Here is a 14,480-nt window from a genome sequence, read left to right as displayed (position 1 = left end):
AATGGAACATTTAATAGCAGTAACTAAGAATTCATTTTTGGTTATGATCTTATTTATGTTGGAAACATTCCATTTCTCGTGGCTGCAATTTTTACTACTAAACATTTTATCTTCATTATTGTAATTTCTTTTAATTGCGCATTTAAAATGACGCCGAGAAATGGGCTTATCGAAACGAGTTTCAAGGTCAGCAATTTTATTTCTTTTGAATTAAGAGCATTAATATATGGCGCTCATAATCCAGGTTATCGTTTAACCCCTTTTAAAGCCATTTATAAACAAATTACACGTTGATAATCACTATTTAAACTAATCTCTCTCTATTTCCTGAACGCACTGGTCGGCCCACAGCGTCCGATAAAAAGCGGCATTTAAATTTGCGAACTGCAATAGCATTACCAATATCTCGAAGGAGAGGGCATTCAGAATAGGGTGTTAGAAAAAACTACGAGTTAGTTTTAATTTCTGAGCAATTTCGGGCATAAATTTCACATCCACACTTGCTATGTGCTTCATATGGTTTGGGTGACGTTAGAAGTAGTTTTAGCACACACATTTAACGTGCAACTAGCTTATCGCCCCCTACTTTACTTCACTCTTCTCTGAAGAATTTTTCGCCAGTTCGTTGCCCGACCTCGTAGCAGCAATTCACAGGGTGCTGATAAAGCTTCGTGCCATAGGTCTATTCCACTGTATTTGTCGACACTTCAAGACATTGTACGGACTAACTTTTAAATAATCTTCGGCCCCGGTTTATCTTTGTATACTCGTAGAGTAAAGACTTTCATGGAAGCTTAGCCTGATCACGGTCAGGACCTTTGGACGCGAGGAGCGTAGGCACCAGCTAGTTTTGGAGTCGTCCGAGCTACGATCGTTCTACCTGGCTCCATGGTTCCCACTCCGTCTGCTGCCAATGCCTTGGCCTCGGCAATCAACCTCTGCGTGGGTGTGGACCAGCCCCAAGAACCAGCACTTCACCAGCGATTTACCGACGGATTTTGTAATTCAGGCACGTCATCTTATATTTGTAGGCACGGACTAAGCAGCGATGAGGTGCTAAATCCTGTTCGTTTTCATTTAATACCCGGCTTGATAATAAGCTCCTAATAATCAGTACTTTGAAAATCTTGATATCTTTGAATTTATGTATGCTGCCTTGCAAGATTTCTTTTCGTAATTAAATTTTCATGCTTTATAAAATGTGTGGCAATAATTTGCACCAGCTCGGCATACTTTCTGCTACGATTCGCGAATTTTGTTTTTGATTACTTTTTACCGCATCGAGCATTTCGTTCCAACGTCCCAGCTAACTTTGTGCCTTGCTTGAAATGGGTTCGATTCCCAGAATCGGCAAGGAGGCCGGGCGGTTAAGCACAGCAGCATTGCAGCAGTGAGTTGCGTGTTCGAGACATCATTAAACTGTGAATGATCTGCGATGTTAAGATTCGGTGACAGGCCTACGGCCTAATAAACGCTGAAACTGTTATTTTTATTATCATATGATTTTTATTAGGACTGCCAGTGAGAGGTTAAGATCCATTATCAAACGTTTTTTCAGCCATTAATTAATGCTTCAGATTCACATATGTTATTGACGAGGCTGCCGTCAACTCCAAGGGTTCCTCCTCTAATGAAAATTTCTGCATGCTTTGTCAGGAGTTTATTGTTTGGTCGCGCGCGTATGCCACGAAGATGCACAGAATGGTGGAACAATGGTCCTGCTCTGGGTCTAACATCTTACAAATCTTGATTCGATCCTGTCATCAAGAATTGTGTTTTTTAATGCAACACAACAGATAAAAGTTATAGAAGAGCTTGGTGTAGAAAGATCTTCAAAATATCTGTCTATGTCGTTAAAATATCAGTCGTCGCATCAGTCGCTATCGGTCCGTGGGCTTTTTTTCATCCATGTTACATTTTATTGACCTTGTTACGAGTACATGCATCGGGACGGACATGTTTTGCTACTTATAAACAACGCTTCGTTATCTCAAAAGTGCAAAGTTGTGAAATTTGTGGATAGCCTGCCATAAAGTTTCTGGACACTGTTAAAACGTATGTATTTGAATGATTATTCCGCGCAAATTATCGTCAAGCGTTTTTTCAGCAAAGAAACTTAAAGTCTAATTTCTCTGTGACTTTATTTTTTAGTGAATGTTAAATCAATACACGTTTAAACATAATATTTCAATATGGCGACACCGTTATTATGTGTGAATTGAACATCGGAATATTATACTGAATGTGTTAAAATTATAGGATGTGTTTTTGACTACTAAAATAAGTAACGTAAATCATTCAAAAATAAAAAAAAATTGGTTGATGGTAATTTACGAATTGATTTGTTCTATATATTAATTTGTACATATGAACTTTTCTAACTTTGATGCAATCAATAATTATTTGTCGTTATTTGAATTATGCATCGATCGAACATTTATTATATAAGTTGAGTGATGTAGGATTACGGTAATCACCGGAAAAATAAATGAAATGCATAGTATTATGATCCATTGATTTCTTTTTTTTTTTTAATTTGAGAATAGGGGACTGAGCGAGGATGATAAAAACAGCTATGAAAGATGTCAGTCATTGCCGTTTATGCTGTACAATTTCTTTTAATTTAGCATTTTATCATTCTCGTCTAGAAATTAGTGAAGAAATTTACTTGGCTTGAACTTGGCTACAATATTTTCCACATTTATTCTGATGTTATTCAAATCTTATAAGGAAGTCTTGCAACAAACACCATATAGTTGTCTAGCAGACGAGATCAGATTTTGTAGTTAAATTTCAGGAGCAAATTCCGTAGACTTTAGGACTAGCGTACCAAGGAATTTCATGACATATGAGGAAAGGAATATTCTATATTAACATGTAGATTGTTTAACTCCTGCAAATAGTTAATTTTTTATGATTTACTGGTATTTTCAGAGATAGCTCACTTAAGATTTACTATGTTCGAATATTTTTATTCTTCAAGTGTTCTTTAAAATGTAACAATTTGATTGACGGCTGGCAATTGCCCTTACATTAACACACGGAAGCCATTATTACAGGTTATCAGTATTTGCTCAGCTAGCACATGAAGCGCTTGCCAGAGGTGCGTAAGGTTGATGGTTTTAGGCCTAAAAGACTCTTGTAAACAAATTGCAAACAACAGCCTCCAGAACGCCTCCTACTCATCGGAAATACTTCCTAAGATTCCTTTAATGTTTGGTAACCAAGTTACAAGCTCGGGGTGGGGGGCGTAGGGGTGGCGGGTTTGGGCTGGTTGCTTGACCCCACATGCTGAGGAGGCGAGTCATGAGCGTCCAGGACGGGGAATCCAAGATGGCCTCCTGTCGTTGGAAGTGAAAAAATAACACCAGCTCTAAAACTAAAGACTAAAAATTATATTTTAATTTTCCGTGTTGATTAATTAATTTTTATACTTTTTCAATTGCTGTATCTTTCAAATAATGCTTTTGGGGCACCGTCGCTTTGGGAGCTAACGAGTAGCTACACTACATGTGAAACTAATCCGCAATTTATTAGCTGACGTTACGCAATTCTAATACAAGTTTCCACTTCCTGGCGCTTGGGACAGTTTGGTGTAGTGGTTAAAGGCGTCGTTTTGGGCTAGTGAGATGGATCTGAAGGTCGAGGGTTCAAATCCCGGGCTGGGACTTATGACGAAGTAGCCACTTCTGAAAAACGTCCAACCCCCAGCGGGGAAACGAACTGTAGCCCCCCAGACCCCCACCGCATAGTTCAAGCAATAGGCATTACCCACCTCAACAATCTGTCCTGCCCCCCTAGGGAAGATTATAAATATAAAGGTGCAATCTTTCGAATGTTAGGGTGTCGCTGTAGGTAGAGACCGAGCTGTAGGTAAACGGGTTACGTAGGAGGGGGGCAAAAAAATTTTGTCCGAATCCATGTTACTGAAGTAAACTCCTATATTGAAGGTAGCTCACAGGCTATCGAATTCTTTTTGACAATCATGTTATCTAAAATTTAGTAGTCCCTAAACAAACTCGAGCAAAACCAGCTAATTGCAAATGCGGAACCTTCCTGGACGAACATTTTTGTACTGAAGATCATCGTAATGTTCGAAAATTAGTCAACAGGTTTCGTCATTCGTCCTCCGATTTTCGCTAATCCTTGTTTTTATTTCATTGCTATTCCTTGTATATTTGTATTTTTATTGTATATATGTGTTTGTATTTTATTTTATTGTATATTTGTATTTCATTTTTAACTCAAAACATTGGTGCCGTAAGCAGACTATCATTCAAATTTAGCCATACTCAGTATTACGAAGTCAATATGCGACTACATGATAATTTTTTACATTTAATAGAAATATTAATTAGCAACTTTGCTTGCAAATTCACGTTTCTCTCATTCTGTTTACTATGGTTTATTGAAAAGTTAAAGTCTGAAATTTCAGCTGCGTTTTAATGCTGATAAATGTAAAGTAATCCAACTTGGCAAGAACAATGAACAGCAAGTTTACAGTATAAGAAGACATGGTTGCAACGACAGTGTGATGATGTCGAAGTCGCAATGTCGACAATGGAAAAAGACTTTGGAGTTAATGTCGACAATGAGTTGAAATGATCTTATCATATTGATGCTCAAGTTAATAAAGCCAATAAACGACTTGGACTGATCAGACGCTCTTACGAGGAATGATCACTAGATGCTGAAGCGACGAGACTGTTGTTTATCGCTGTCGTGCGTCCGAACCTAGAGTTTGGAAGCGCCTTGTGGTCACCAAAGCTAGAAAAGGACAAAAAATGTAGTCGAGAGTGTTCAAAGACATGCAACACGGATAATTCCAGGATTAAAAGGCAAGCCTTATGCAGAAATATTATGACGCTTCCAAGCCATTTTATCGACGTCTGCGTGGTGACCTCATTGAAGTATACAAGTATACTCAAGGTTTATACAAGGTCCCACAAGGAGTCCTAGAATTTGAAGCAAGAACCAACACCAGGAGCCACGGCTATAAACTAAAAAACTGCGTTGTAGCACATCCATGCGACAACATTTCTTCTCGCTTCGAGTCACCGACATGTGGAGCAGCCTTCCTGATACCATCGTTAACGCTCCGAGTATGAACGCCTTCAAGAACAGACTAGCCGAAGCTGTGCAGGAGCATATGTTCAGTCTTGAAATGCCTAGCACCCTACGGACCAGGGGCCGGATTATCAAAACATCGCTAAGTACACGTAGTGACTTACGTGTGGCGTAAGTGCTGATATGAAGAAGTAACTCTAGCGGTGGTATTATCAAAACATTTGCGCGGGAAGCTACGTACAAGAAGCCGTACGTAGCTCCAGGCTAGAAGTCCAGCAGCTATCTCAAACCATCGTCAGTTATGGAAAGATCGGGTTCAGATCCCTCGCATCCCTTGTGGAATCAAGTCCCGAATAGTACACAACAGGCCCAACGGCCGTCCTCGAGGTCGACCTGTGGCTTTAAGTCTACCCAGTGTAGACACCCCGAAAAGAAGAAGAAGAAGAACGAAAAGTACAAGAATCGGCAACAGGTTATGGGTCTATTTCTTCAGTACCGACAATTCTATTCTATTCATTAGTAGCGGATCGTATGGGTTCTTCCAGGCCTAATGACGTCAGAGAATTCATGATGCCTGTCAGAGATGGAGAGTGGAGACCGTGACCGAGGGAATTTTCACTGTTCCCTTTACCACGTTTTACTGAAAAATCTCTCTGTTTACTTTAACAAGTGCGTGTGTCATGGCTGCACCAGTTCAATGTGCAGAATCGGCCGATCTCATCGATCCTGGCGCCTATCATGAGAGACAGGTGATGATATCAAGTGTGCATGCCCTGGGAGTCCCTCTCACATCTGTGCGTGTGCTCCTTGGTGGAGGAAACTACCCCAGAAGAGTCCAGCACCACATAATGAGAGCAACCACCACATACCTCATGCAAACCGGTCGATTATCTACTATGTAGCTGGTAAAATGCACTGGATTAAACTGTGATTTGCCCTAAACAAGAGAATTGTTGATAACAAGGAGAGCTCATGCCAGCAAAGAAGGAAATGAAATTAAGAGAAACACGCTGAAGACTTCAACTAAATAACTATTGCTGAGTCCAGGTGTTACAAGCGGTCAACGTGCGACTTCTTTTTCACCTACAACCCGCAACCACCACCACCGTGACCGAGTTCTGTTCTAACCGTTGAGGCAAGAGGTTCTTTGTGCTGAGCTCCCGTGACAGTAGTCGGCTTCGCCCGGCTGCTACGTCATCTTTCTGGAACTATCTTCCTCGAACTTTGAAAATTCCATGCTGTCCCGCTCCGGCCTGGAGTGGTGCTCTCTGCCGGCTGCCCCGGTGTGGTCTCCACTTTGGTGGCCCCGTTCTGCAACCCTTCAGCCATTGAGAAATCTTGAGTTTTTTTTTTTCAAGACACCCAATTTTGTACCTGAAAACAAAATTCAGTCAAATTTCTTGAACTGTTCTGATGTGGGGCCGCATTGAACAAGTCATCAGAGGCTCCCATAAATTCCAATTAAAAAAAAAAAAAGAGACCATGACCATTGCTGTGCTTTGAATGGAGTTTCATGATCTCTCCCTTCAAGAACATAGCTTTTAACACTTCTTGACTGTAGTATGATCAGCCGCAAGCCACCAGACAGATCACATCCATTGAATTAGATCAATCAGGCTCCCAATGGTCAGAACTCTGGAAGGTGTGCCAGCCTGCCAGGTGCGCGGGAATTTATATTGTTACATTACATTACAGCACTTCTCTAATTCTCTTTAACTTCATTTCTTGCTGTTTGTCTGCTACAAACTTATAATTGATATCTAACACACTTCTACCTGTCCAATTGATTTGAAATTTTGCACACTTAGGTGTACTTAGTTGGTAGGTTTATGGTTTACCCAGTTGTTAGTCAGCAGGTTTCTTCAGTTGTAGCCTGTAGTTGTAGTGTAGTCACTGTAGTGCTGAGTGCTGACTAGTTGTTTAAAATAGGAATCATGAGAAATGCAGTATTGAACATAATGAATCAAAGAATCATATAATAAATTAAGAACCAATGCCTTATTTACAGAAAACACAAGTAAATTAGAAATGCAGACTAAACATATATATACAAGGTAACAAGGGTGAACACCCACTAACCAGCATGGCCAAGCACAAGTGGTCAGGATTGTCAGACCGCTTTGTTAGACAGTTGAGTGGCTCAGGGCTCATTCATTGGGCTCAGCCCAATGCTTATTCAGCTTTATAGTTAAAGAATATCTGTAACAGAGACTGATACAGAAGAGGACAAAGACGTTGAGGCAAGGTAGAGGCAAGGCCAGAGACAAATAAATTAATAAATAAGCACAGATAGGCTGTGCTAAATAAGCCACAAAAGCCTCCCGGCAACAGTGTGTACTGTAAATAGAAGAGTAAAACATTCCTCAATCATTCATCACAGAATGAACTTCAACAAATAAAAAATGATTTAAATGTAAAAATCATAATTAGTATCATAAAGTTATGTGACTTGCTATTTTTTTCAAAATTGCAGTGTATATGTAGACATTGTGGCATCATGTGTATATGTTGAAATTGTGACTTTAATTCTTTTTAGTGTCTGATGATCAATACCTGACTTCCAGAAATTATATACATTATAACTAAAACAACACTAATAAAAGTTACAATGCTGACAAAAGATATTCTGAAGAAGATTGAGATTGCATTGGATTTGACATTTTTGCAGCCAACAAAGAAAGGTGGTGGAGGTTGCATCAATGAAGGTGTCATTTATAATTCCAATATTGGAGAGCTTTTTCTCAAACAAAATTCAAAACAAGGGGTAAGTCAGAAACATTCAACTGCACTGTTTGTAAGATTACAAGACAGTTAAGAGACTTATACTTGAAAGTTATGTTAACTGTGTTTTTTATTTGTGTATGTAGTGAAATTTTATATGTTCTATATATTTTAAAAAGCAGAAGTTAGAAGCTGTATAATCAGTTGGTTGATAGTGAGTTTGAGTGAGAGACTTTTAAGGCAATTTTCCTGTAGTTAATATATCCTGAATTTGCTAACTTATTTTTAAACGTTGATTAATTTCTTATTTTCAATGTTTATTAATTTTGTGTAAAATGTTGATAAATGTTTTTGATTTGCAGTCCAAATTGATGTTTGAAGGGGAGTTAGAGAGCCTGCGTGCCATACACAAGACTGAGACTATAAGAGTTCCCAAACCCCTGGCCCTTGTTGAGGATGAAAAGGTAAGATATGTTCTCTTTATTAGATTTTTACTCATCGTGTGATAGAAAAGAGAAAAGTGGAAGAATGGCGTCATTAGATCTATATTTTGAATTATAATTTTCTCAAGCAGTCAAAGAAATTTAAAACTTTATGTATCCATCAATACATATGCTCATTATGGAATGTAGGTACCTAATCCTAATATCAATCTAAACTAACTAAGTAAGTAAAAATGGGAGCTATCCAACTAGAGAGCAATGTAATTTGTTACTGAGGTTCAAAGTAACTAAAACCAGATGTGATAAATGGAAATCTGAAAAGAAGTGTCTTCATATTCTAACAAGCATTCATTCTAGCCAGCCAACAAGAGACATTTTTTTGAATATGTAGTGTTTCAGATTTCCTGACATTCTGCTCATACTTCAGTACTCACTTGTTTATTTTTCACTTCAATATTTTTAAACAATTTCAATATTATTAGGCTGAAAATTTAATTGGGAGAAATTTCTGTTTTATCAAGTGAAATAAAGGCTTATTGAGTGAGATAAGGCTACAAGGATTGAGACAAACTAAATAATTACCATATTTCTGATCAACATGTTATGCAGCTTCTTGCATAATGTGGCACAGCAACTGGCAGGTCACATGTTTGTCTTAGATGTTAGTTTCAGGAATAATTATCCTTGTCCTTTTTTCCTTTTTAGAGATATTCAAATATTACTTATGATAGAAATTATATTGACAGCACTTGTTGCAGTATAGGTACTCTACTCCATACCACTCCAGACTATACATACTTTTGTCTATCATGACTAGTGATTTTTACTAGTGAGGAAGCGATGATAGGAGACGTTAGACATCAGGCACCACTGGGCAAGAGTCATCATCAGTCCCTGCTGTTTGAGGTTAAATGTTACACAGATCAGAAGAAGAGCAGTGTTAAGCGTTGGAATTTTGCAAGGGGAGACTATTAGGTTTTTCACCCAGCGTGTGGTGGAGAGGTGGAACAGACTGCCAGCTCAGGTGGTGGAGGCTCCCAGCGTCGATGCCTTTAAGAACAGACTGGACAGTGTTATGCGGGACCTTGTCTACAGTGTAGACGAGCTTCCCACCTTTATTAGAGCTGATCAAAGGATCAGCAGTCAGTATGGACCAAGAAACGAGTACCAGGCACAACAGAATCGGCAACAGGCTGTGGAAGCCTAACATCTGATGCCGAGATTGCTATGCTATGCTATGACGCATCCTTGCAAAAAAAAAATCCTTCACCTAGCTCTAAGCAACATCATTTTTTGGAATAAGTAGTTTTTGGGTAGTGCAGCTGATATTCAAATTTGTATAACTACTTGTTAGCTGCCTATGGAGGAAGGCCATGTAATTTTTATGGGTTCAGCTATGGGAGAAAAACGTGTTTCTTCTCATACCCTCTTAAGATCGTATTTAGTAACCACGAATCTTTCCCAACAGAGTTGTAGCAGCACCGTGGTTTTGGTCATGGAAGCTCTGGATATGAAGGGAGGTGCTGCAGGAGCTCAGCTGGGCTCACAGCTGGCAGAGTGAGTGAGTAATTTAATACCTACTTCTTCTTAATTAAATACCAAATACCAAATTAAATAGATACCTTCTTCTTAACTTAATACCACTTCTACTGCTGAAAATAAATAGTAAGTAAATTGTTTTTGGGTCTCGTAGCATGTAAATGGTAAATTTGTTCTTACAGGAATTAAGAGGGTTAGTAAAGGATCATATGTGAATTTTCAATTTCAATGCTCAATTGAGAATTCTGGCTTTTATTTTATTTTTATTAAGAGAATTATAAATCGTAAACAATGTATGAATCAGTCAAGTTATTTGTCTAGAAACAAGTTATAATTATTTTCTGCAATTTTATTTCCTATATCATAGTATGTATCAACACGAGTTTGTTACTGTTTCGTTGTTAATCATGTATCATCACGAGTTTATCACTGTTTCGTTGTTAATCATGTATCATCACGAGTTTAAATTAATTCACTGTTTCGTTCTTAAGCTTACACCTGCACAACCTGAAGCTCCGTGACCCGACTGGTGCATCGCGCATGTCTGCCTCGTCTGAAGAAGCTGGAGACGGAACTGATATTGTTTATGAAAAGCGCTTTGGTTTCAGCGTGCCCACATGTTGTGGCTTTATACCTCAAGACAACGAATGGTGCGATGACTGGCAGGTGATGCTCGTAATATCAGATAGGCATCATATTGTTTGCGTGCTTTTAGTTAAAGTTGATCGGTATTATTAAATGGGGAAGTTCTTTCACAGTAAAATGGCATTGCTCTATCTTCCTATAATTTTAAGTGGTGGGAAAGTTGGTCAGTGAGAAGATGAAATAAGTTTTTAGATGAAAAAAATAAGTAACAAGTGTTAGTTATTGCTTGATGTGCCAAACATATGTGTATGGGTGATCAAAAACTTTGGCTGTAGTGTTATAAATTACGGAAGTATCATATAGGTTGCTGCCGTTTCTGGCTCTCTGAATATTGAAAATGCTATTGATTGACCCTAATTCTCTGTATCAATTCCTTCCCCAGGTTTTCTTTGCCCGCAAACTAGACTTCCAAATCAAGAAACTCCAGACTGAAGTGAGTTTTTTTTATATAATTTACTTGTCAAATTTTATTTTATAGGTTATTCATTGACGTTTTATTTATATATATGATAGACGCATCTCACATTCCGTGCATTATTTGTAAGAGCTACTTATGCTGCTCTGGATGTTGGTAGCTTTCTTTATAAGGTATCATTTGTGTCTCAGTTTTTCACATGCACGATTGTCTTGCTATTTCTGAGAACCAAAGCATTTGACTGTACAGGCATTATCACTGCAATGTTTCGCTCCTTTTGAAATGTCACTCATCTCTTTGTTTTTTCATCAAAATAAAAGTGATACAAGCCTGACGTATAAATAATTGTTCATCGTAGCATTCATGTGAAGGAAGATGGTTGTTCAGAGCAGCGGCAGGAGCGTGGGAGAGGCAGTGGAGCTGTGGCCACAACTGCAGCGTGAGGTGCCTCGTCTTTTTGAGGGCGCATCTGACGTGACGCCGTCGCTGCTACACGGCGACCTCTGGGGCGGCAATGCGGCCACCGTTCAGGAGCACGGGGCCTCCATACCCGGTTAGCTATTTATTTATTGCAACAACATTACATTCGCTCGCGTAACCTGGATATTTCTTGTGTAAACTGTCGATTTTTTTTTTGCATTTAATTTTTCGTGTTAATTACATAGTTCAGTTGTTTGTTATATGTAAATAAATAGCTGCCATATTTTGTATTTTTTTTTTCATTGTTCCGATTTTAGCTTTGTACAAAGGAAATGCTGGTTTTACATACAGACCTCTTTGAAGTTCAAAATCCCGAACTACAAAGCTTTTTTGGTCATAAAATATAATACAATTCAAAGTCGCATTTAATTTCAATAAACAGATTTGATTAAGCGTTACAAATAAAAGCTTATTATTTATTTATTTTTATTATAATGGCTGCCTCTTGTTCATATATAAAGCAACACTCTCTGGTTATGTATGAAAATATCTTTAGACGATTTTAAATTTTTGTTTCTGTTCTTCGAATTATTTTTGTGCGCTCTTCTCTTGTCATTCTTAGCGACCTTTGAAGTCGCTGATCAAAGTAAGACTTCAATATCTTGCATGTTAACTAAAATGGAAAGTAACTTAATAACTCCTACTCGTGCAGTTGTGTTTGACCCTGCAAGTTTCTATGGGCACCACGAGTATGACCTCGCCATAGCTGCGATGTTTGGCGGCTTCAGTAAAGAATTTTTTTCCTCTTACTTCGAGAAGCTGCCCAAGGCTGCGGGCTGGGAGTCCCGACATCAGCTGTACCAGCTCTTCCATTACCTCAATCACTGGTGAATGTTCAGTCTAATTTTATTGATAATATAATAAATTTAATTTTATTCAGTCTAATTTAATTGATAATATAATAAATTTATTTTATGATTTTATTTATCACTGGTGAATGTGATAGGGTTCAGTCTAATTTTATTTATAATAAAATAAGTTTATTCTATTATTTTATTTATTAGACTGAACCCTAAATTTTCTAATTTTGGCTTCAGTCTAATTTTATTAAAGGTACATATCATTTCAAATGTATTTGTTGAACAGAGAAAGCTGAACTTTGTAGTTGCACGAAACTACATTTAATTCCAGGTGATTGATTTATAAATTTAATTTGCAATTGGTGAAAGGGAGTGTAGTATACATAACAGTAGGAATGTGTTCATAATTGTGGTGGTATTGTTTATTTTCTATAATTTGACTGCAACTAGACAAATTTAAATAAAAAATAATTTTTGAGTAACTTTTCACTGTGAACACTACAGGAGGATTATTGCCGAAAGTGTTTCTAAGGATTTTCACGACGAATTCACTATTACTCGATTTTCACTATACTCGATTTTCACTATACTCGATTTTCTGATCAAGTTCTTTCTGCAGGAATCATTTTGGGTCTAGCTACTCCAGCAGCAGCTTACACATCATGAAGACCCTCACTAAGTAGGCTGGACACCACACCGCGCCACGAGCTTCCACCTGCCACGTCCTCTGCACGGCATATTTTGTTTTGTAGGAAGTATTCCATAAGGAAGCCACCCTGACCTTATATCTAAAGTAGATGCAAAAGGAATATTCGTTTTCGATCAGTTTGTTTTAGTATTTTTTTGTAAGTGATATCGAGAATCATTATTTATATCAGTTGGTGATTCCGGAGTTGATACGATACGGTCCCTTGAAACGGTCCTATGAGGCAGCTACTTCCACCCCCCCCCCTCTATCACCCGAGGGCTAAATTAGCAAATACCTTACCAAATTTGGATCAGTGCATATATTCTGTCTTATTACCGATTAAGAAACATATTGATTTTGTGTTATTATCCCATACTCTCATCCCATACTTTCTTCATAAGCAACTTTCCAAGCATCTCTAATCTCATATCTTCCATTACGTTCCTATTTAATCTTGTGTATAGAAATTACTTCGAATTAAGATTTTACCATAAAAAAAAAGCAAAAGCCTCCACAGATTTTTGTGAAACAGCCATAATGTGCGATGTGACTAATTATAAAAAATCCGAGAAGCAGGTCATTCGCGATATCAGACTGCGGGAAAACTGTATTTCAAAATGTTGTTCTTTATCGTGTTGAGCGGAGTCTGTTCCTTTCTATAAGCTTGAATCTCAATGCACTTACAAATATGACAGGAAGGTATCTTGTCCATATTTAGCTACTCTTTAAAATATATAATAATTTCAATCGAAAGTCTTTCATCGGTGTGACGGAATTTCATGGCTCGCAAGTTATGCGTCTGTGGACATTTCTAGACCACAATCGTTTTCGCAGTTATACGTTTAACATAGTAAAGATCATCAAGGTTCAATCACACTCGATTATAAACGCAAAATCTGCCACTAGGGCGCTGAAGGGTAGGAGATAATAACCGATTGTTTTTTATTATCTATTGAGAAAAGTTATATGTGCTTTGATGTCGATATTTTGAAGAGTATACAGTTAAGTCTGAAGTCTTAAGTAGATAATTATAAATTTTAAAAACAACTCAAGTTATATTTTCATTCTGGAAAGACAGAATATCACCCGCTCGATGATCAGTATTTTTAAGTAGGAAATTCATTCAAGGATTCGAACTCTGCTCTTTCTTGTAGTGCTAAGCAAATTCTTAAAATATAGAAAATCGAATTATAAATGTTGTATACATTGTAGTGGGTAGAAGAGCTGTTCTGAAGTGAAACTATCGTTGATGAGTAACAGTATTTAGTTATGTTAGTATGTGAAAATATTTTAATTATGCATGTGATCAAGTTTGTAGTATTGTTGCTGCAATCATTTTTTTGTTATTAACTTAATTTGAACAGTAATGCAAGAGACGAACACATTATTTATCTAAAATTAAATTATAGGTACTGAATCATTAAAACTAGCTTGCTTCAATGTTGGACATTGATGTAAACATGAAATTAATCATATGTTTGACGTATTTTCCAAGTCATAAAATTTTGTTCCTTTTGAATGTTAAAGCATATCATTCCAAATGAATGCGAGAATGCGAGATAAAATCATTAGACGTTACAAAAAACTTTAGAAAGATATAATGTGATAAGATGAAGTTTATTACGTTATCTAATAACTCGTTTCATTTAATTTTTTCATCTAATAAGTATATTTTTGATATC

The 14,480-nt window shown here is 37.5% G+C and overlaps 1 protein-coding gene across 1 annotated transcript; it reads left to right on the top strand.

Annotated features, from left to right (window-relative positions):
• The first annotated feature begins 5,693 nt into the window (after window positions 1–5,693).
• LOC108681577 (ketosamine-3-kinase-like) lies at window positions 5,694–13,149 on the top strand. Its single transcript, XM_018170623.2, has 9 exons — window positions 5,694–5,709; window positions 7,631–7,831; window positions 8,151–8,252; window positions 9,700–9,788; window positions 10,262–10,436; window positions 10,798–10,848; window positions 11,218–11,383; window positions 11,963–12,137; window positions 12,730–13,149. The coding sequence occupies exons 2-9, from the start codon at window positions 7,676–7,678 to the stop codon at window positions 12,791–12,793; spliced, it is 978 nt and encodes a 325-aa protein (XP_018026112.1). The 5' UTR covers window positions 5,694–5,709; window positions 7,631–7,675; the 3' UTR covers window positions 12,794–13,149.
• Window positions 13,150–14,480: the final 1,331 nt, after the last annotated feature.

Source organism: Hyalella azteca, unplaced genomic scaffold (assembly GCF_000764305.2).
Source record: "Hyalella azteca isolate HAZT.00-mixed unplaced genomic scaffold, Hazt_2.0.2 contig16191, whole genome shotgun sequence".
Lineage (NCBI taxonomy): Eukaryota > Metazoa > Arthropoda > Malacostraca > Amphipoda > Hyalellidae > Hyalella > Hyalella azteca.
The sequence above is the reverse complement of the archived record's forward strand: the minus strand, read 5'-3'. Positions and strand labels throughout refer to the sequence as shown.